The sequence below is a fragment of the Gracilinanus agilis genome, chromosome 1, assembly GCF_016433145.1.
Source record: "Gracilinanus agilis isolate LMUSP501 chromosome 1, AgileGrace, whole genome shotgun sequence".
In the NCBI taxonomy this organism is placed as follows: Eukaryota; Metazoa; Chordata; class Mammalia; order Didelphimorphia; family Didelphidae; genus Gracilinanus; species Gracilinanus agilis.
Window position 1 is genome coordinate 406,733,469 of NC_058130.1, and position 23,156 is coordinate 406,756,624.

At 37.2% G+C, this 23,156-nt stretch overlaps 1 protein-coding gene across 2 annotated transcripts; it reads left to right on the forward strand.

The window, feature by feature from the left end:
- Nucleotides 1–4,981: 4,981 nt before the first annotated feature.
- On the forward strand, nucleotides 4,982–16,154 carry ATP5F1A (ATP synthase F1 subunit alpha). Of its 2 annotated transcripts, none has more exons than XM_044664903.1 (12): nucleotides 4,982–5,334; nucleotides 6,951–7,029; nucleotides 9,985–10,154; nucleotides 12,026–12,199; nucleotides 12,282–12,448; nucleotides 12,652–12,800; nucleotides 13,725–13,876; nucleotides 14,016–14,240; nucleotides 14,806–14,913; nucleotides 15,024–15,168; nucleotides 15,643–15,793; nucleotides 15,942–16,154. In XM_044664903.1, the coding sequence occupies exons 1-12, from the start codon at nucleotides 5,275–5,277 to the stop codon at nucleotides 16,021–16,023; spliced, it is 1,662 nt and encodes a 553-aa protein (XP_044520838.1). In that variant the 5' UTR covers nucleotides 4,982–5,274; the 3' UTR covers nucleotides 16,024–16,154. The 2 variants fall into 2 exon arrangements, with proteins under 2 accessions (XP_044520838.1, XP_044520846.1); XM_044664911.1 differs by having other exon boundaries at nucleotides 4,983–5,334; nucleotides 12,026–12,133.
- The last annotated feature ends 7,002 nt before the right edge of the window (nucleotides 16,155–23,156 follow it).

Sequence of the window (23,156 nt, forward strand, 5' to 3'; positions counted from 1 at the left end):
AAAGATGAATATTAAAAATAAATGGAAATATTTAACAAAATAAAAAATAATAATAATAAAGAATGCCTGTACTTTTACAGGCTTTTCTTAGCAAATTTGGTGAAACTTAATTGTAAAAAGTGGAAATTGAACATCTAGTTTTAAAAAACAAACACTATCCTGCTTCCTGCCCCCAGTGATACTTATTGCCTTTAATCCTTGAACTTAGAAGCTAATCATTTATTTCTAGACCTGTTTTTTTAGGTCTAACAGGGGAGATGGGTGATCTATAATGTTATGATCCCAACAAGGAACTTTGCCTTACATTCAGTTTCAGCCCAGGGAGACTGTAGTCCCTCTTTCTGTACAATCTCTACTATTAAGTTCCTGAGGACAGGCACTATGTTATCACCTTTGTCTGACCTTACATAGTAGACTCTAGTTAAATGTTGAATGAATAAATGCTCAGCAGTTGGATAACTGAAGGAAGAGATAAATCCTTGTGCCCATTTCTAAACTCCTATGAGTTTCCTCCATTAAACCTCTGCTAGTTTTTCTCCCCCTATCATTTCTATAAATTTTTAGTAATATTTCCATGTATGAGTCAAGGCATGCAGCTTCATTGTACCAGACACTGTGCTAAAAAGGTATTCAAAGAAAGGCAAAAATATTTTGTTCTTGCCTTCATGGAACTCACAGTCCCATTGCTGAGATAACATGCAATTAACTGTGCAAAAACGGATATGTATACAGGAAAAAAATCTCAGAGGGAAGACACTAGCATTAAAGGGGATCAAGAAAGTCTTTGTATAGGAGGAATTTTAACTGTAACTGGAAGGAAACCAAGGAAGCCAGGATATAGAAATGAATAGGGAAAGCATTTCAGGCAGGAAAGTCATGGGGTATCGATTATGCTTATTAAGCTATTAAATCATGCATACTTCTTAAACCAGAAATGCCATAGATAGGTCTATAACACAAAGAGAGAAAAGAAAGAGGTAGAGAAATGATATGTATTTATGACAGCTCTCTTTCTGTTGGCAAAGAATTAGAAACTGAAGTGTATGTTTATCAGTGTATATGTAGCAACATCTGTGTCTGGGCCTCACATATGGTGAGTTTTACACATATCAGGGATACTTTTTCTTGTGCATTGATGAGAGGCAGAATAGACTTATCTAACCTCTTCTCCCCTGATCTTTCTCCAAAGGAGACTTATTCCTTCTAGAAGGTTAAGTAAGAAGTTGAGGCCAGAGGCCACCATTTTTCTCTCTTCAGAGAAATGGGGTACAGAATGATAAATATTTCTATCTGTTCCTTTCAATATTGTTCATCTCTGGGATATGACTGGATTCTATTTAAATTCTGATCACTTTGTCATTTCTGGGGGGAAGGGAAGGTCCCTTTTCCACCCGATACCAGTTCCCCAATGAACAGAGAGAATAGCAAATATTAATAATGTATCCATATTAGATCAAAACAGAAGGCAGAGAAGATATACATAGAAAAATATACATTAGATAATATAGCTTGAGGGAACTTTCCCACTGGGAGTGAGGTAACTCAACTCAACTGAGAGAGTAGTGTGGATCTCATGAAAGCAGAAAACTATTTTAAGTCTTTAGAGTAGCAAGCTGGGAATAGGAACATGATGAAGATTGCCTGCTATTCTCATAACTTCCCAGATTCTTTTCCTTCAGCAACCTGAAGTTGTTTTTCTACTTTTTCTCTCAATCTTTTCTCTCAAAGGTTGAAGATAGGAATGTTCAAGTGATGAGATGAGGACTGTAGGAAAACTGAAGCTTTCACCTCTCTATAGTCATACACTGCCCCTCCTACAGGGCAGGGTATTCATTTCCACCAATAAGGAAAGAATCTCTTAATAATGGGCTTTGGGACAGTGGTTACATAGGTAAAGGTATACTATTGTGTTGTAAGAAATGATGAAGAGGGGCAGCTGGGTAGCTCAGTGGACTGAGAGTCAGGCCTAGAGACAGGAGGTCCTAGGTTCAAACCCGGCCTCAGCCACTTCCCAGCTGTGTGACCCTGGGCAAGTCACTTGACCCCCATTGCCCACCCTTACCACTCTTCTACCTATAAGACAATACACCAAAATTAAGGGTTAAAAAAAGAAAAAAAAAAGAAATGATGAAGGGCAGGACAGCTAGGTGATTCAATGGATAGTCAGGCCTAGAGACTTGGGAGGTTTTGGGTTCAAGTCAAATTTCTACCTGTGTGACCCTGGGCAGGTTACTTAATCCCAATATCCTAGCCCTTACAGTTCTTCTGCCTTGGAACCAATAGGATTCTAAAATAGGAGGTAGTGGTTTTAGAAAAAAAAATGAAAGAAAAAGAAGTGATGGCAGGGGATGGTTTTAGAAAAACATGAAAATTTGTATGAACTGATGTAAAGTAAAGGGGCTAGAGAACAATTTGATAATAACAATACTGCAGGTATAATTTTGAAAGACTTAGAACTCTTGTCAATATGACAGAACCAATCACAATTCCAGAGGACTCAAATTAAAAAAAAACAACATACTATTCCCTTCCACCAAGAGGAAACAGTGCATAATGAGGCATTGAGGGATGGGATGTGGGCATAGTTAATGCAAACATTTTGGGTTTTTTCCCTGACTATATATATTCGTAATAATTGCTTTCTCAGTGAGTAAGGGAGGAGGAATTGGGAGCATAAGAATTGAGAGCTGAAAATAAAATTGAATTTTAAAAATGTTCCACCTGGAGGTAGAATGGCTTGATTAAAGAACAACAAGGAATTTCATGTTACTAGACTGGAGAAGTGATAGGGAATAGGGTGTAAGAAGTATAGAAAGGTAGAAAGAATTTTGAGGGGATTTAAAAACCAGAGGATTTTAATTTTATAGTGGAAGTAATAGGGAGTGACTAGAGTTTATTGGATAGTGGCTTGACATTGTTAGACCTGCATTTATGATCATTTTCATAGCTGAATGGAGGATGGATTAAAATAGGGAAAGATTTGAAGCAGAGAGAAGAACCAGACTATTGAAGTAGTCTAGGTTTGAAGTGATTGGGATCTGTACCAGAGTGATGACAGTGTGATAAAGAGAGAAGGTAGAGAGTATATATAAAAAATGTTTTGAATGCAGAATGTATAAGCTGTGGAAATAGATTGGATATGGAAGATGAGGGAGAGGAAGAAGTCCAGGATGACAGCTAGGTTGTGAGTCTATATGACTAGGAGAAAGTATAGATAAAGAGAGGGTTTTGGGGAAAAGATAATGAAATGAATATTTAATTTCATATTATTTGTAATTAGCTATTTTCTGTTCAGTACTTATTCTGTTTCAAGTCTTTTCTCATAGGAAAGACATTTTATCTTTTTTCTTTGTTGCATTCTGAAGGGTAAGGAAGTATGAACAAGGTCTATGAAACTGGCTCTCCATTGCAATACTTCACTTCATATCATGAGATGGACTGATTGTCAAATATCTTATAAAATACATACCAATTTTCTTTGTTAAACCCTCCTATCTAAAAGAACTTCAATTAGATTCCTTTTTTTCAGGGCTTTGGGCTTCAGATAAGCAGAATGGAAGGGAAAGGGAGGGGAGAGGAATTCCAAGCCTTTCCATAATTTACATCTCTGTATCTTTCCCCATGATATACCATTCAATTTCCATGAATTGTTTTATTTTATTTTATATTTTTTACAAACCAGCTTTAAGATTTTCACAAAATAACATGAGGCGGCCTAAAGTCAGAGAATATAAATAATTTTTAGAGTTAGGGTTCAAGTTAGTTAACTTCATCAACTAGTTATTAAAGACTCTATATGTTCTTAGTACTAGTTTGGCTCCTGATCATAAAAAAGATGAAATATAATAATATAGTAACCATAATGTTTCTTCAAAAGGGCCATTACTGCAATGACAATTCTTTTTTGCAAAGATCCAATGATGAAGCACATTTTCCTTCACTGTGTTTAGAGGTAGTGGATTTTAGATTCAGATTGGTTTATGCTATCTAATGAAATTGTGGGCATGTTTTTGTCATGATTTTGTCATAAGGAAAGGTTTTATGTAGTGGGAAGCCTTTGCTGAGAAACAATTGTGAAATAAAGACAAAAAGTGACAATAAAACATTTCATGTGTTATATTTCTCCTATAGAAGGCACTTGCCAAGTCTCTGTGATCTTCACTAGTTGCTTTGGTCAAAAAGGTATTAGTGAACCTTATGGTTCATCTGCCAACTGAAAGAATTTTACTTGGCAGATAATGAAATGTCATTAAAGTTTTTGAGCAAAGGAGGTTGTAGATTGCAGAACAAAAAGAGCCTTGTATGGAGTCAAAGAAACTGGAAGATGGGATCTAGTGATTTGCTTGAAGTGTTGGGCAACTAATTGATCTAGTCCAGAGAGGGCGGAGTTTGTCAAGGGAAAAGGAGGAGTCAGAAATGACTGGTTTCCCGGGATTGTATAAAGATTTAGAACTGGAAACTGACCTTGGAGGTCAGCCAAAGTCCAAACCCCTTTTACTAATGAGAAAACTGGAACCCAGAGCGGTTGTGACTTGCCCAAGATCATACATGGGACAAGTGGCAGAAACGGGATTGGACTGGTCCTCTGACTCCCAGTGGCCTTCCTTTTCCCTTGCATGCTGCAAGCCTGCACGGTGCACACAACTTGTTCTATTTGCAACGTTTTTAGGAATTCGTTAGTTACCACCTGCCCCTCCCATTCCCCGAGTGGATCTGGGGTGTGTGTGGGGAGGCGCAAGTATTAATTCTTTCCATTTCAAGCTCGCGTTCTCGGGTACGGCCGAATGCCTCTGGGCGGGGCTCCATGGGCATGCTAATTACTCAGAATAAATCCCACTACTCGCTCAGGCGACTAACGACCTTCTTCCGAAGGGGGCGAGCTCAGTCTCCGCCCTAGGCTCGTGGATTGCGGGGCGGTGTCCAAGGTCATCCATCACCAGTCAGCGTGCTCATCCCCAGCAACATCCTGCGAGGGGTGCGGGTGGGTGAGTGGGTGGGTCTTCTCGGAAAACGGAAGAGCTATTGTAGGAACGGCGAGGTTGGGGATGCGGGAGGAAGGAAGAGGTGGACGGACCAGAGCGACCGTCAGCAGAGGGCGAAGGAGAAAGGATACTGAAGGACAGAGGAAAAAATTATAAGAGGTGAACGGTAGGAGGAAGGTGCTTCCGGGTCAGGTGGGCGAGCCGACTTGACCTTCCCCAGCGGTGCCGCCATTTTATCCCAGTCAGTCCGGAGACAGCGGCTGCACAGGTTTCACCCTTAGGAGCTGCAAGGATGCTGTCTGTTCGCGTTGCCGCGGCCTTGGCCCGCGCCCTCCCTCGTCAAGCCGGACTGGTAAGTACATTGCGGAGCCAGGCGAGGGGAGGAGGAAGGCAAGAAGGCCGGAGTCGCTTGCTCCTCCGCGGCCGCTGCTGCAGACGCGGCGCAGGACGAGATAGGCTCCGCGCCGCCATCTTGCAGCCATGGCCCCCGAAGCTAAAGGAGGCCCTGGGCTGGATGCCCAGGGCTCCTTGGGTCGGGTAACGTGGGGAGCGGCCCAGGAGGAGGCCTCGGGCAGTGTGGCACAGCCCGAACCGTTCTGCTGTGCTTGCTGCTGGGGCCCCTGGAGGCCGTGTGAAGGTCAGGCCTCCTCAGGGTACCTTCCCTGATATCCCCCAGCTCTGTGTCCATGAACCGAGGCTTACCCTGGGCGCGTCTCCTTTACAAGGTCGGGCCACGGAGTGTTGAAACGCGTGGTGTCAGCCCAGCCTTTTGCCGGGCGGTCGTGGCTTTGAAGGTCAGCGGGCCCCAGTTTTGTTACCTCTGCTGGTTCCTGCTCCGAAGCGTGGGGGATTTCTATTTCTCACTCTCACTAGATGTGAGAGTCAGAAGGTTATTTTCCAGTTGTTTCCATATAAGCCTTTAAATAGGTAATGGCGTTGCACGTTAAAGGTGCTGCACGAAGCATGACAGTTGTCAGAAGCAATGTTAAATGAATAGCACAATAAAGACTTGAAATTTTGACATCCTCGCTCCCCCCTTTATTGCAGCGTTGTCTACCGTGGTGTACTGATAAGAGTGCAGAACTCAGGCTCAAATCTCAGTTCTGCCACTTGGTACTTGGGCGACCTTGAGCAAGTCACTTAACCTTTATATGAGTGGTTTAGCTAGAGATATCCTTTTAAGTCCTTTATGTCCCTACATTTATGAAAAGTCATGATCTTGGAGAGTGAGGTTTTTTTGCTATGTCCCTGAAGAGCATAACACTGAAAAAGGACCTCTAAAGGGCATTTATGGTTCATTCTTAGAGTTTATCAATAACATTCCTTCCCTACAATGAAATAGGAACCAACTAAGTTTAGACTCCTCATAGAAGAGGATTTATGCATTATTACTTGGATGGAAGGATGGCCTACTCTCTTTAACTGCTGTTCTATATCTAGCACTTTGATCTAACTTACGTTTTCACTTTGATCCTCACTGACCACCAGCCACCCCATAAAATAGATCCTACTGATTACTATTAGGATATTGTTTCCATTTAGCAAAAAAAAAGCACAGGTGGTCACAAAGTTCGAGTTCAGATTTGGGACTCTGATCTTCCCAGGTTCCCAAGTCCTGTACCTTATCATACTAGGTTGCCAAGAAAGTGTGGAATAATTCCGTTTGCTTTTATGGACTAAAATTAAAATCTTTTTGTCATAATGACTGATAAAACCTACTAATGTTTTCTCTGTGACACAAAAAAAGATAAATTAAGATTTGTCCTTAGCTTTTTATTAAATATAAAATCAGCCTGTTCAAATGATGTCTTAATTTTCAAATTGAGCTAAAGATACAGGTGTGCACACATATACATTAAAAACTTGTCTTGACGAAGTGTGAATTGAGACAGATAAAGAGACTTAACAGTGTTATTATGAAGTTTTTCCTTGGAAGTCATATTATTGAATGTTTTTCTTTGTGTCCAGGTCTCTAGAAATGCCTTGGGGGCAGCTTTTATTGCTACAAGGAACCTCCATTCCTCTAACATCCGCCTTCAGAAGTCTGGTATGTTCAAATTTATATTTTTATGACATGTATAAAGACTATCTTAAATCCATTTCAGAAAAAATCAGCATTGATTCAATTTGAGAATTTTTAAATTTCTGTTTTGTGGAACATTTTTTGAGAAAATGTGTTCAAGGGATGATTTACTAGTCCCATTTCCATGCCTTTGAACGCCCCCCCCCCCCATGCTTTCCAAATATACTTTTTCTTCCCCTCCACTCTCCTGCAAATCTCTTCTAGTTTCCTTCAGAGTTCAGCTTAAATACCATCTTCTGCAGGAGGCTTTTCCTACCCCACTACACACAGTTTTTTTTATATTTTATTTTGTAAACCTTTCTATCTTAGAATCAATATTGTTTATTGGTACCTTGAAACCTGTAAAGGTAGGCAATGGGGATCCAGTAACTTGCCTAGGGGCACACAGCTAGGAAGTGCTTGAGGTCAGATTTGAACCCATAACCTCCAGTCTCTAGACCTGGCTCTCAATCCACTCTGCCACCAGCTGCCCCAATATTTATTTTTTATGTACACATCTATATATTTATTTCCCTGGATTAAATGTATACTCTGAGAGCAGAAATTATTTCATTTTTGGTGTGTCAAAGCTACTTAATAAATGCTTGTTTAATTTTTGATTGTTATATCTCCCTCTCCTATGCCCATTAAAAAAATGATATTAGAAGCAGAAAAAATATAACTTATCACTTGTTTATATGGGTATATGATTAGGGGGTTTGATTTTAAAAGATTATTACAAAAATGAATAATATGGAAGTAGATTTTGAGTGACAATACATGTATAACCCAGTGGAATTGCTTGTCAGCTCTGGGTTGGGGTGGAAGAGAACACAAATCATGTAACCATGGAAAAGTATTTTAAACATAAAAGTCGTATTTAAAAATTTTTTAGAGGTATACTAAATCATCAAATGCATCAGAAGGGTATTAATTGAATTTTGCAACTCTTTTTCCTCTTGTATCCCTACTGCTTAACACAATGTCTGGCATATAGTGAGAGCTTTATATGTACTTAACAACTGGCTATTGCATTACCTTATTACAATCTTTCCATTTAGAGTCAAACACAAATTAGCATCAACAGATGAACACCTAGTAGAAAATTGATAACTAGTGAATGTTTTAATTTGTCACAACCATTCTGTAAAGTAGGTAGAACACCTTTATTTTATTTGTGAGATAGCTGAGGAATGAAGGGTCTGTCGTCCTTAAGATGATGTGAATGCTAATCTAAATGTTTGATGTTTTACATTTTTTTAGTTAATATTTGAATTTGTAATTTTTAAATTTTACCTTTTAGCTAACTGAGCTTCTGATGACTGCTGTAACTAGTTTATATTTCAAGTTAATGAGGACTTCTTGGAATTGTATACTCAGTAGTGTTTTGCTTCTTGAATTCTAATATAACCTAACTTCTGTGATGTTCTACCATTTATCATTTCTAATGCAAGAAATATTTCTGTCAGAGAATGTTGAGTCACAGAACAATCCCCTTTGTTTTACAATAAAGAAAATTGAGACTGATCTTCTGCCATTTGACATCCTAGTGGTGTCTCAAACTCCTAATGCAATGTATTTCTGTCTTAGAAATGTGGGATCCTAAAATGGTTCCCTTTGTTTTATAGTTAAGGAAATTAGGACCTAGAGAATTTATGGAACTTAACCTAAACAAAGGTTTATGTTAACCTTTTTTTTTAATATTTACTAACATTTGTTTTTATACATATATATGTTTTATTGATAAAAGTTTTGAGTGTAATAATTTGTAAACATTTTCCAGTTCATCAACTTATAGTAATAACTAATTCCTGCAATTTGATAATGCTTCATACATAAAACTAGTGCAGCAAAATAAAAGAAATGGTATATTAGTCCCAACCAGGAAACGGTCTTCATTTCAATTAAACCAACATCCCACTCAGTCCTAAGACTAGCATCTCTTCCACAAGCACCTTTTTAATGTAGAGTGTTCTTTAAAGGACTTTTCTAGATATTGCTGAATGAGTCAAAATTTCTAAAGAATGGATACATCATACAAGTAGTTAATGAAAGTCTTCCTCTCAGAATAGTAAAAATAATCTTTTTATATGGACTGAGCATAAGTGTTAAGCTAGGATGACTTTAATTCAAAGATAGTATTCACAAGACTCTATCCTATACTTTTAGAGTGAATTGTCAACATCAGTGATCTGTTTCTGTTATTTTTTAGATAGCCTAAATTCTAAACGTGGCAACTTTAACCAACAATAATATCTAGCAATTTGCTCTAACATTTCCTCTCATTTGAGCCTCACTGATGTATTATATTTTCATTGGAGGTAGAAGATAGTCTTGTACATAATAATTTTAAATAGAAACTCTTACGTGCCCCTCAATTCTTCATTTAACTAAATTGTTTCAATTTAGCTTTTGAGGCTTATTTTTTTGATCTTTGAGTCATCTTTGTGGAGAAGTGTGCAGAAGTTTTTAAAAGGCATTTGAATAAAAATAGCATTTGAAAACATTTGAACCTATAAACCATATATTGGTACTATCTAGTTTTTCTAATTAAGGTCTAATTGGTAAACTGAGAACACATAACTTCTGGCAGAGTATAATTTTGCTCTTCAACTAAAAATGTTGCTTAAAATAACAATATACAAGGAATAGAAAGTGGAAAGTATATTTAATTTTTTGAAGGTCTACTGTTTGATATTCTTTCTTCCTCATTTATTTTGCATTGACTTTGCTCTGAGTGTTTGTTCAAGTTATCTAAGCTAATACGTATTTTTGTAGTTAGCACCTTACTTGTCGAATGGGGCTTTTTATCTTTTGGATTTAGGTAGATATTTTGAATATTATCATGCTTCTATCTTAAGTGAATTTCATGTATTATAAGTATTACTGCTTTTTAGAAGCCAAAAATGAATATTTAATATTAATTTATTTTTTTAATAGGTACTGCTGAGGTTTCCTCTATTCTGGAAGAGCGTATTTTGGGAGCTGACACTTCTGTTGACCTTGAAGAGACTGGTCGAGTCCTTTCTATTGGAGATGGTATTGCCCGTGTACATGGGCTGAGGAATGTTCAGGCTGAAGAAATGGTGGAATTTTCTTCAGGCCTCAAGGTAAATTCATTTTCTTTGTGGCTGCATTCTCTATTTTCAGGTACTTTGTTATTCATAATTCTGCCAGGATACCTTATAGCAGAGATGTCAAACTAGCAGCTAGTAGAATCAGATTAAAATGTAATTTGGAAATGTTTAATCGTAAATAGACAATGAATATACATAATGTACAGCAGGGATCCATTTCTATTTGAGTTTCATATGACTACCTTAGAAGCTTTTGGTGAGGGAATTACAAATAGAGGCTTATAAAAAAATATCACAAGTGATTTGTATGGGTTATTTTGGTTGTGGTTCCTTTTTTGATTAATATCATTGACTTATTTGTATTCAAATATACTATGAAGTTTATTTTTTTAATACTATCTTTAATTTAGAGCATTTTTTCCATGGTTACAGGATTCATGTTCTATCCCTCCTCTCCTTCCACCCCTTCTCATAGCCAACACACAATTCCACTGATTTTTACATGTGTCAGTGATCAAGACCTATATCCATATTTATATTTGTGTTAGGGTGCTCATTTTGAGTCAATATCCCTAATTATATTCCCATTCACCCATGTGATCAGGTAGTTGTTTTTCTTCTGTGTTTCTACTCCTATAGTTCCTTCCTCTGAATATGGATAGCATTCTTTTTCATAATGGTCCTAGATCATTGCATTGTTGCTAGTAGAGAAATCCATTACATTGGATTATACCACAGTGATTCTGTCTCTGTGTATAATGTTTTCCTGGTTCTGCTCCTTTCACTCTGCATCAATTCCTAGAGGTCATTCCAGTTCACATGGAATTCCTCCAGTTCATTATTCCTTTGAGCATAATAGTATTCCATCACCAACAGATACCACAATTTGTTCAGCCATTCTCCCAATTGAAGGGCAACCCTTGTTTTCCAGTTTTTTGCCACCACAAAGAGCAGCTATAAATATTTTTGTACACGTCTTTTTCCTTATGATCTCTTTGGGGTACAAACCCAGGAATGGTATGGCTGGATCAAAGGGCAGGCAATCTTTTAGCGCTCTTTGGGCATAGTCCAAATTGACATCCAGAATGGTTGGATCAATTATGAAGTTTATTCAAGTTGAATATTCTGAGCCATGTGCTTAAGACTAGTTCCAGCATAACTATTTTCCAATTTGGGTTCTCCTGGCTTGGGACAATAATGGTATTTTGGAAATAGCAGCTATAGGGAGTAGAATAAGGACAGAGTGACCTGATAGTAGGTGTCTAGTTTGAGAAAAGAGCAGGGAGTTAACTTCAATATGGATTTTTTAAAATTACATTCATCTTTACTGTGATTCCCAAAGTTTGAATTAATGTTCTGGGATCTTATGTCTGGTATAACCTTTTCTGTTGTGAAATGTGATTGAAGAACCAATCCAATCACTTAGTAAGATGAAGGTAACTGAATCAGGGCTTATTATTTGGGAAAATTGACAGTACTTTCTTTCTTAGAATTCTAGTTTCTTGTAATACAATTACTAAATTCAAAGTCTACTGCGAAATTGTATAAAATGCTAAGTTAGTGAGATTTTCTTTAGCTTCAGAAATAGATTGCATACAAAGCTAAAGCTACAAAGATTTTTTCTTCTACTTTTTAGAAAAGAACATTACAGATTAGTAAGACAGTAACAAAAGCATATTGACATGCCTGTAGTTAAGGGTTCAAATCGTCTGGAAACAAATTTCATAATTTAATGTTTATAATAGAAAAGAGAAGCGTGGATTGCTTTATTTTTCTTTGAATTCTTTTACAATGAATTCTTTTATTTTTGATGGTCAATCTGTGAACTGTTCTGAATTAAGAAGAACTTTTTAAATTCCCCACAGTATTTATTGGCTTTTCGGTTGCATTTTTTTTTTTTTAAGGGTATGTCCCTAAACTTGGAACCTGACAATGTTGGTGTTGTCGTATTTGGTAATGACAAACTGATTAAAGAAGGAGATATTGTGAAGAGAACAGGAGCCATTGTGGATGTTCCTGTTGGTGAGGAGCTATTGGGCCGTGTTGTAGATGCCCTGGGCAATGCCATTGATGGAAAGGTAGATTTAAAATGAATTTTAAAGGACTGGGTTGGTGGGAAAGGTGTCAAAACAACACAGTAATAATTTTCTTCTTTTAAAGGGTCCAGTTGGTTCCAAAACTCGTCGAAGAGTTGGTCTGAAGGCCCCTGGGATCATTCCCAGAATCTCTGTGCGTGAACCCATGCAGACTGGCATTAAGGCTGTGGATAGCCTGGTACCAATTGGCCGTGGTCAGCGTGAGCTGATTATTGGTGACAGGCAGACTGGGTAAAGATTCAATAATGTGTTGAATATTGTTTTCTTCTCTGAAAGATCATTCCATATATTGGGTACAAACTGCTTCAACTTAATAAGAATTCTCTAGAAGTAGAGAAGTAATAATACATGTATTCATGGCTTAATCATTTGGTGGCTAATAGAATGTGAGTTAGCAGGCTTTTCCTGACCTATTTAACTTAAATCTGTTTTAGCAAAACATCAATTGCCATTGATACAATCATTAATCAGAAACGCTTTAATGATGGAACTGATGAGAAGAAGAAACTATACTGTATTTATGTTGCTATTGGTCAGAAGAGATCCACTGTTGCTCAGCTGGTGAAGAGACTTACAGATGCAGGTATTAAGGGGCCCTAGTGCTGTTTTTGTTTATTTTTGTTGTTAATTGGAATTTGGGAAATGCCATCTAAAAGTATATATATATTTTCTATGGACACGTGGGAATTATCAAACTACAATTCCCGTGGTCCATCGGGTTTCCGTTTCCGGTTCTTTGGGCGTGGGAATGCCTGTGTCACCACGCAGAGGACAGTTTAAATGAGAGAATCGAAAGTAGTCTCTCCCTCTCTGGCTAGCAGGCAGGGAAGAGAGGAGAGGTAATAATAATGGAGGAGGTGGCAGTTTTGAATTCTTACTGGCGCGTGGTGTAATGATTTATCTCTATCAGCATGGCTTTAATTAAAATACTAATTTATATATTTATATCAGTCTTTATTATTTTTAATCATAACATTGTTTAATTTTTTAAAAATTTAAAATTTTTGTTTAATTTTTTCTTTAACATTACTAAATATTGCAGTTAAATCATTTATCTAAATTTTTTAAACTTGTTCAGAAATGACTATGGGAAGTTTAATTGTTCCCTAAAAGAATTGAATTTTTCTACTAATATGAAGTACATGTTGATCATACTTTTGTTTTTTTAAGTGTTGCTTGAGATTATACATTTTTAAAAATCTTTACCTTATTAATACTTAATACTAAGTATTGGTTCCAAGACATAAGAATAGTAAGGACTGGGCAATGTGGATTAAGTGACTTGCCCAGGGTCACATAGCTAGGAAGTGTCTGAGGCCAAAATTGAACCTGGGATCTCTCTACCCACTGGGCCACCCAGCTGCCCCCAAATAAATTCTTTAACATTGAATTTGATGAATTCTGAGTTACAAATCTTTTTGTTGGTGATTTCTGATTATTTTTATAATTTGGGGAGCCTGGTTCCAAATCATAATTATTTGAAATCTGAAAATATTTTTCTTTTCAGATGCCATGAAATATACCATTGTGGTTTCAGCCACTGCATCCGATGCTGCCCCACTTCAGTACTTGGCTCCTTATTCTGGCTGCTCTATGGGAGAATATTTCCGAGATAATGGCAAACATGCTCTGATTATCTATGATGACTTGTCTAAACAGGTCAAGTGAATTCAGTTTTTAAACTAGGAAATAAATGTTGGTGCGGTAGTAGGTGGGGATATTAAATATTGGCTTATTCTTTAAACTGATTTGAAAGAACATATCATTCTTTTTACACATTCTTTTCTGTGTATACCAGGCTGTTGCCTACCGACAGATGTCTCTGTTGCTTCGTCGTCCTCCTGGTCGTGAGGCTTATCCTGGTGATGTGTTCTACCTGCACTCCCGTCTGCTGGAGAGAGCTGCCAAAATGAATGACACTTTTGGAGGTGGCTCTCTAACAGCCCTTCCAGTCATTGAAACACAAGCTGGTGATGTGTCTGCATACATTCCAACAAATGTCATCTCCATCACTGACGGACAGGTAATTGATTTTTAGGGTTTTTTTTTTTTTAAATACTTCTGTCTTAGAATTGATACTAAGTATTGGTTCCAAGGTAGAAAAGTGATAAGGGTTAGGCAATTAGGTTTACATGACTTGTCCAGGGCTCAAAACAGATGGTTGATAGAAAATATCCTCGTTAATATTGACCCAGTGATTCCCTTTTTTTTTTTTTTTAAGGTCGTTATTATAGGCTAGTGTTTGTCCACATTTTTGTTAGTATGTTATGATTTTGTCAAGGGTAGTAGCTTATGAGATTATAGTGCCATAAGAGACCTCAGAGACTAGCTAGTCCAGCCTCATTATACGTGAGGAAACAGAAACTCATGAGATCCTCATGACCTAGATGATGATATGATGGAAAGAGCAATGGTCTGTGTGACTTTGAGCAAATCCTCTTAATGGTTCTAAATCTATGATCTGAGAGATCCTAAGACTTTATTTATGAAAATATTGGCTTTAAGTTTTAAAGGTTTAGCTCTCAAAACACTTTATTAAGTTTCCTTGTATTTGTCATAGTTGATAATTTAATCTTTCTCATTTATAGATCTTTTTGGAAACAGAATTGTTCTACAAAGGTATCCGCCCTGCCATTAATGTTGGTCTGTCTGTGTCCCGTGTCGGATCAGCTGCTCAAACCAGGGCTATGAAGCAGGTAATTTGATGTCATAGTTGTAAAGTCACCAAAGTACATAAGTATTTAAATTATTATATTTACATGATTAGATTTATCTCATGTGATTATATTTATCTTATGCACTCTAGGTAGCTGGTACCATGAAATTGGAGTTGGCTCAGTATCGTGAGGTGGCAGCTTTTGCTCAGTTTGGTTCTGATCTAGATGCTGCTACTCAACAACTGCTGAGTCGTGGTGTGCGTCTGACTGAGTTGCTAAAACAAGGACAGTATTGTGAGTTGTACCTCTTGTTTTGGTTAATACTTAGGCTAAGTTCTAAGAGTCAGAGTAGTCGTCTTACCCAACACCCTTCATTTTTTTTACAGCCCAGGGAAGTTAAGTAACTTAATTCAAGAACAAAGAGGTAGTGGCAATTTAACCTAGATTTTTATCCTAAATCCAGTCCTTTTTCACCAGTATGCCATATTGATTTGATTTAGTTAAGTCAAATACAAAATATATTAAAAGGTCTTAATGGTTTAAGAAAATAGTGATGCATGTTAGGTTTTAAATCATCTTATAAATGAACTTATGGTGATTTTAATGATTTCTGATAAAATCAATTTTCAGAACAGAAATGTTAGTGTAGGCTTTCAGGTAGGTGATAGTAATATATGTAAGGCTATAAGAGAAATGGATTTCCCAGGCTTTGGCATAGTGACATATTTCCTCAGACTCTGAATAGATTGGTGTTGACTTTATTTTTAGCTCCCATGGCAATTGAAGAACAAGTGGCAGTCATCTATGCTGGCGTACGAGGGTATCTAGATAAATTGGAACCCAGCAAAATCACCAAGTTTGAGAGTGCTTTCTTAGCTCATGTCATCAGCCAACACCAGTCCCTCTTGGGTAATATCAGGTATGGAAAAAATGATCAATTCCTTTGATAATAGAAATAATAGAAAGTTTTGATAAAATAAATAAAATGAAATCTTCAGCAAAGTGAAAGATTTTATCCAGGTTAGAAATTAGTTTTTGTTTTTTATTTATTTTTATTTTGTTTACAGGTCTGATGGAAAGATTTCTGAACAGTCAGATGCAAAGCTGAAGGAAATTGTCACAAATTTCTTGGCTGGATTTGAACCTTAAACTCCCATGGATCACATGCCAGTTTGGTTTTGTCGATGTTTCTTCTAGTGATTCAATGATAGGACTTTAATAATGCACTCTTTTCACCTAATGTACAGAAATACCATTATGAATAAAGGGTTCCATGTTAACATCTTTTTGTTCTCACTGAAGAGACCAATCCTATTTGCCGATTTTAATTTATAATTAGAAATTCTGACACTGCTTTTAGGGGTTTCATATTTTGTAGTAGTGGAAGCTAAATTGGGTTGTGGTAAATAAGATGACTATGGAGAAAGGTTCTTAGAGATCATATAATCCAGAGGTTCTTAATATTGGGTTCTGTAAATTTTTAAAAAATTATTATAGTGATGTTCAGTTGTGTCTGACTGTGATATAATACAAAAATTAGGCCATTCTGAAGTTGCTGGGTAGTGTAGTGCATAGAAATGCCTGGTTTAAAGTCAAGAAGACCCAACTTCAAATCTAGCCTCAGACACTGACCTTATGGAAGTCTCTTAATACTGCCTCAGTTTTCTCATTTGTAAGATTAACTAGAGAAGGAAATAGCAAACCCCTCCAGTATCTTTGTCAAGAAAAGTTCAAATGGGGTCAAAGTGACTGAGCAAGAGGCCATTCACTGAGAGCTCCTTTTATCTCACATCACACAGATGCCTTCACACTTCTTACATGGAGGTGACCCTTCTTGCCAAAACAAACAACTTGATGTGCACAAATCATTCCATTCCATCCCATCTTCTCCAGCAGATTGTCATGCCTCATCATCCCCATTCTTGCTAATCTTTAGTTTCTCCCTGTCTACTAGCTGTCTCATTGCTATCTAAAAATACATTGTCTCCTCCATTCCTCAAAACAACTCTCTTGATCCATCCATCCACATTATCCTATGTCTCTTCTCCATGTCTGACTTCATAAGAATGCTATTCTAAAATGTCTCTCTTTCTTCAAACTTCTTTACTCTCCAGGCTTGTTTGTGATCTTTTCATTGAACTGAAACTGCTCTGTAGAAACACTGTATTGTATATTACCAAATTTAGTAGCCTTTAATCCTTTTTGATTCCTTTGCAGCTATTGACACAATCACCTTGTTCTCTTGGATGTTTTTTTTTTTTCCTTTGGTTTTTGTGACACTGCTCTCCTAGTTCTTCTGCCTATTTCACCTCTGTCTCCTTTGGTAGATTTTTGTCTGCCTCATGAGCCTGTTAACGGTGAAGGTCTCTCATATCTATTCTGAGCCCTCCTTTTCCCCCTCTATACTTTTACATCAATTCAATTATCATCTCTGTACAGATGATTCTCAGATTTATCCAACCCTAATCTCTCTCCTGACCTCTTGGTCATATTTCCAGCTGTGTTCTGGTCTTTCTGAAATGGATGTCCCATAGACTTCTATTTTATTTTAAACTTGCCTTCTGTTCTAGAATCAGTTCTCCACTCAACTTTTATTCTAAAATGTAGATTTGATCATGTTATCTCACCAAGTTTCCGCAGGAGACAGAAAGAGAATGATCTTGGAAGAGATTTTCAAGACCAACCCACAACCCTTCTGATAGGCATACCACATAGGCCCAAAGGAATTTTAGCAAAGTGCCTATCAGTTTGCCTAGGCTTACCACACATTTTTTCATTTGGATTACTTGTAATAGAAATCCATAGTACTAGTAAAAACCCAAGTGTGAGCTGTTATAATCTTGTCTAAAGCAACTTGGGAGTCCTGATTTCCTCAAAACAACTTGTGCTGTTGCAACCAAAAAGGCTCCCCCAATTCTGGGCATTATTGGAGAGAAATAAAACAATATCCTACCATTATTCCAGACAGTTTCCTGCCTATGGTTGAGTTCATGAATGTAATTCCAACTGCACCTGAAGGGGGAAAGAAGCTGCACAGACAACAGGTTTTTTCAAATAAAAAAAATTGGAGCTTCAATTTTGAAGTCAAATCATGAAAGCTATGGATAGGGTGGGTAAATCTTGATATCCTAGGGAAATGACTTGAATGGAAACAGCTTGTTAGGGTAGGATGGCCAATTAAATACTTGATTATGATATTCCATATGTGTATTCCTTGTTTTTGAGAAATTGATAAGTATTTTTCTGGTAATTTTTGATGCACAGGATTTATAGATCAAACCTGAAAGGATCAGAGAGACCAACTTCTCCAGTTTTTCATATTGTAGATGAAGAAACACCTTCAGAGATATAGACTTGCTCAAAATCATACAAGTATGAGGCAGGATTTAAGCCCAAGTGTTCTGACTCCAAATTCACTTTTCTGTCACCATGCCAATCCCAGGGTGATTATTAGAAATACAAACTTTGATAGAAGCAAAAGATTGGAAATTCATCAAAAAAAATTTTCATACATAAGGGCTACTAGTTTTAATGATTTAAGAATGAATTCAGCCATTTTTTGAATCTGACTTTCACTTGCATTCTCATTTAAGATTGCTAATTCTTTGTTAAGAGACCATTCCCCCCCCCCCCCCAAAGCATTGCTAGACTGATCATGGGTAAGTCATTTAATCTTTGTTTGCCTTAGTTTCCTTATCTGTCAAACTAGGATAATAGCACCTATTTCTCTCAGGATTGTTGTGAGGATTAAATGATATAATCTTTGTAAAGTGCTTAGCATAGTTCTGGCACATGGGTATCTTAAATGTTATTATCATTTAAATAGTTGGTAGAATTTAGAATACCTAGAGCTGTACCAGCTATTGAACTTTCGAGTTTCTTAAACTGGATTTAAACTCATCTTTCTGACCTCAGTTGACACCATTCTTGGTATATCAATACTGGTAAGTTTACAATTATGAAGTGAAGGGTCACCAATTCTACATCTAGTATAACATTGAGGAATTTGGCTTGCCTTTCCTTCTGGACACAAATATAGGATTTTCCCCAATGGTGAATTTGGTGGTTTTTTTTTAAAGGACCAGTAACTTAAAAAAATAATTTAATTTTTTCCAATTATAAAAAAACCTCGTCGTCACCTCCACTTGCCATCACCAATCAATAAAGCAAGAAAAAGACATAGCAAATATAATCAAATAGAACTAATGGTTAGATTGGACAAATCAATGTATTTTTCATTAAGCAGATTCAAAAAAACAAAATACACAGTTACTACAACAATGTAAACAAAAAGGGACGGTAAAAAGTGAATGCTGCCAAAACAACATGTCACATGAGAAGAGATGACAAGAGGCCCCCACTCCTTTGCAAAAGTGCATTGCATATATTTTCAGACTTTTGATGTATTGATCAATTATACTAATTTCCCCCTCTTTTTTTAATCTTAAAAAAAATACTGTTTGTTCTATGGGAAAGTTCTCTGGGAAGGAATGGGGAAGGATATTGGGCAAGATTTTGGGATAGTTAAATATTCAAAATCAAGAGCCCTTAAGTGTTTGAAGTTAAGAGTACTTAAGTGAAGGGAGTTAAGAGTCTTTCTGAATTTAACTTGGCTGGTTTAAGCCACTCTGAAATTTCTTCTCTCTCCCAGAGGTTGTTGTTGTGGTCTTGTTTTTTTCTTTTGGAGATTTCTCCTTCCTTTTCCCCTCTGTCCCTATCTCTCTCCTCTCATGAATTTACACATTATATTAGGGACTCTTTTTTACCTTATTCATGGCTTCTGTCTTTTTGTTAGTTTTCCTACAAGACTTTTCATGGGAAGATTTCTTTTCCTTCCTCTCTTTTTGTTACATGTTGCCTTATCAAGATGGTACAAGGAAAGCTAAGTTTAGTCATGACAAGTCAGGCATCTTTTTTTTTTCTGGGGTGGAGGGTGGTGGGGAACAGAGTGGTAATTTAATGAGGATGTGGAACTCCTCATTGTGGAGTGAGGAAACTCCTATCAATGCAGGACAGCAACTATTTTGCAACCTACTGTCTAATAGAGCTGCCTTAAGTTATTTTCCCAGAATCATACAGCTAATATGTCAGAGGAAGGAATTTGAACCTGTCTTCCTAATTAAAAGGCTGACCCTCTTATAAATTATAGCATATTGCCTTTTACTGGATTAAGAAGAATAATTGACATTTATATAATATTTTTAAGAAGTGCCCTTCAAATATTATCTCATTTGAACCTCTCAACAACCCTCCAAGATAAGTATTGCCATCCTTTTATATATGATGAAATTGGCTTAGAGAGTTTTAAGTGACTTGCCCATGTTCTAGCTAGTAAGTGATTATATTTTTACTCAGGTTTCTGCTAATTCTAACTCCAATGCTCTTTCCGCCTCAAAATCAAATTTGTCACATAACACTGGATTTAAATGAGTCAAACTCCCTTATAAAAATAAAAAGTTTACAGAATAGATTGAAAAACAGAACCTACCAATATGTTGTATATCAGAAGCACATTTAGTGTCAAAAAATTGACTAAATAGAAATGGCATCACTCTGAACCAGCAGAACCTTTCCAGATGTCTATTAGAGGGTAAGCCCAGCAGCAGTACACTGAAACTTCAAATGGACAAACCCACAAGCCTGTTGCTCAGACTTAGACCTAGGTCAGAACTTACAGAGCCCAGACCAAGGGGAAAGGGTCAGACTTTACTCTGGAACAGGAGAGCACTGAAAGCTTGCAGGTCTTCAATTTGAATTGTCTCTGATATCCTGGAAGAACATAACATTCAATAACCCAAGAAAGTAGCACGACAATGTGGGAAGCCGTTGACTCCTTTTCATAATTCACACCTTTCTTTAAAAAGCAATATAGTCTTATTGAAAAAGCTTTGAGCTCTCAGTAAACCAGCAGGAAGGGGGTTAACACTGTTGGCCATTAATGCAGCTGCCTGGTACAGCCAAGGCTGAACCCTTAGCAGGGGCATTTTGCCCATATTTAAAGTAAACTAATGGGTTTCAAAAATAATTGTTTAATGCCGTCAAGGCTGAGAAAATTCATGGGCTTTCCATTCTACCAAAATGTCCCAGTCTTCGCTTAATAACAAATATAGCTGAAAGTCCAACCTGGTTCTTATCTTTACCTTGAAGCTTCTAAGCCTGTTGTATTGTCTATGTTAAAAATACAGCTCTGGGTAGTTGTGGGAAACTATCCTTGTGCTTTTGGGAGAAAGGGAGTTTGAATTTCTTATATAATAAACTTGTGACTCAGTGACACTTTGGAGAAGCAGCTGAGTTAACAGTCAAGATCATCTCCCATTTCCTTATCTAAAGCTAAGCCGTCTATCAGATTATCTGGAGATGATAAAAAGATCTTGAGAAGAGGACCAGCCCACACATTTCTTCCAGAAGTATACAGGGGACAGCTAGGTGGCTCAGTGATAGCCAGATCTAGAGCTGAGAGGTCCTGGGTTCAAATTTGGCCTTATGCACTTCCTGGATGTGTGACTCTGGGCAAGTCACTTACCAAACCCTATTGCCTAGCCCTTAACACTCAACCAATACGCACAGTATTGAGTCTAAGATGGAATATAACAGTTATAAAAGAATAAACAAAAAATAAATTCAGAAGGCTAAAAAAAAAGAAAATTCAAGATATTGCAGAACAAAAACAATTTACTTGGAAAAGGTAGAGAAAATTGAAGGATTATTGGAATACATGAAAGCTATTGCCAAAACCTCCCCCCAAAAACAAAAACTACAGATATCATATTTCAATAAATCACAAAAGAAAATAGTCCCAATCTCTTAGAATTCAAAGATAATGTGAGTATATAAGTAGGGGTGATAAGCTTGATGTCTCTCCTTTTCTTTGCCCTAAGCACAAAATCTTAGGAGAAAAGGGATTTTCCTTGTGAGGAGTCTATGCCTGAGAATTTCCTGATTCCCAGGTTCAGTGGATTATTAACCTTTGTGCTGAATGTCATCTTAAAGATGGCATCTTTCAAAAAGGTTGGAGAGAAAGGAACTGTAAGAAATAAGACTTCCCTTAAAAACGAGGGGGTTGGCCAGTTTGATGTGGGGTTGGAATGGGGCTGTCTGGTTCTCCCTTCCTTGACTTGCCCTGAATTCCATGCATCTGTTCCATCACTCCCCTGCCCATAGGTGGCTCCACAGGACTACCAATTCCTTTTACTTGAAAGAAAGGCATCTAATCTATCCCATGGACCATTATCAGATTAATCTTCTTACGATTACTTATTTATGCTTTAAAAAAAAAACCCTTATCTTCTATTTTGGAATCAATAAATGTGTCTTGAAGAGCTTGAAGGGCTAGGCAATGGGGGTGAAGTGACTTGCCCACGGTCACATAGCTAGGAAGTGTCTGAGGCCACATTTGAACCTAGGACCTCCCATCTCTAGGCCTGGCTTTCAATCCACTGAGCCACCCAGCTGCCCCCAATTATGCTTTCTTTATGCATTCCTCTAATTGAAAAACTATCGTAAGAGCATCCCATTGCCTGTACGATTTAATCTCTATATCCCTTAGTTTGGCATTCAATGACTTCAAAAGTCTGATACCAATTTTTCCTTTCATCTTCAATTTTCAATCCTCTCCAAGATGATCCTCTCCTTATGGCAGAATCAGAGTTGGAGGGATAACATGGTTTTAAATTCTGCTGTATGTTCAGTCATTGGAGTGACTTTATCTGCTTTTTAATTACATAATCTGTAGACGAGCATAAATATGCACATATGTATATATAAGAATATTTGTATATGTCAGTAATTTGATGCATCCATGATTACATCAAGTTGGTTATAGATCGAACCCCATTCAATCCTTTCCATCTTAGACAAAGGTAAGTAATAATTTCAGGTAATGTGCTGCAATCTACTTCCCCCAACCATGCATCTTTCCATTATCCTTTGGGCAAGCTGCCATTTTGATTGTTTTGAGAAACGCTCAGCCATATGGCATCACTGGTTTGAAAAAGATGGAGTTTTCTAGTAGAAGCAGGTTGGGATCAATCAAAGAGCTATGCAAAAGTGATTTCAATTCAATTCAACAAACATTTCTTTAGCAGTTCATTTTCTTTTTCCCTTTGTATATAATTTATTTTGAGAAGGAGTTTATAGGCTTCATCTAACTACCAAAGAGGCCCACAGCACAAACAAGTTAAGAATCTCTGCTCTAGAAACCCATCCTTACTCTATCCTGTCCTTTTCTCAGCAAGCTGTCAACATACAAATAAGAATCCATACTTATATAGCACTCTGGCTGA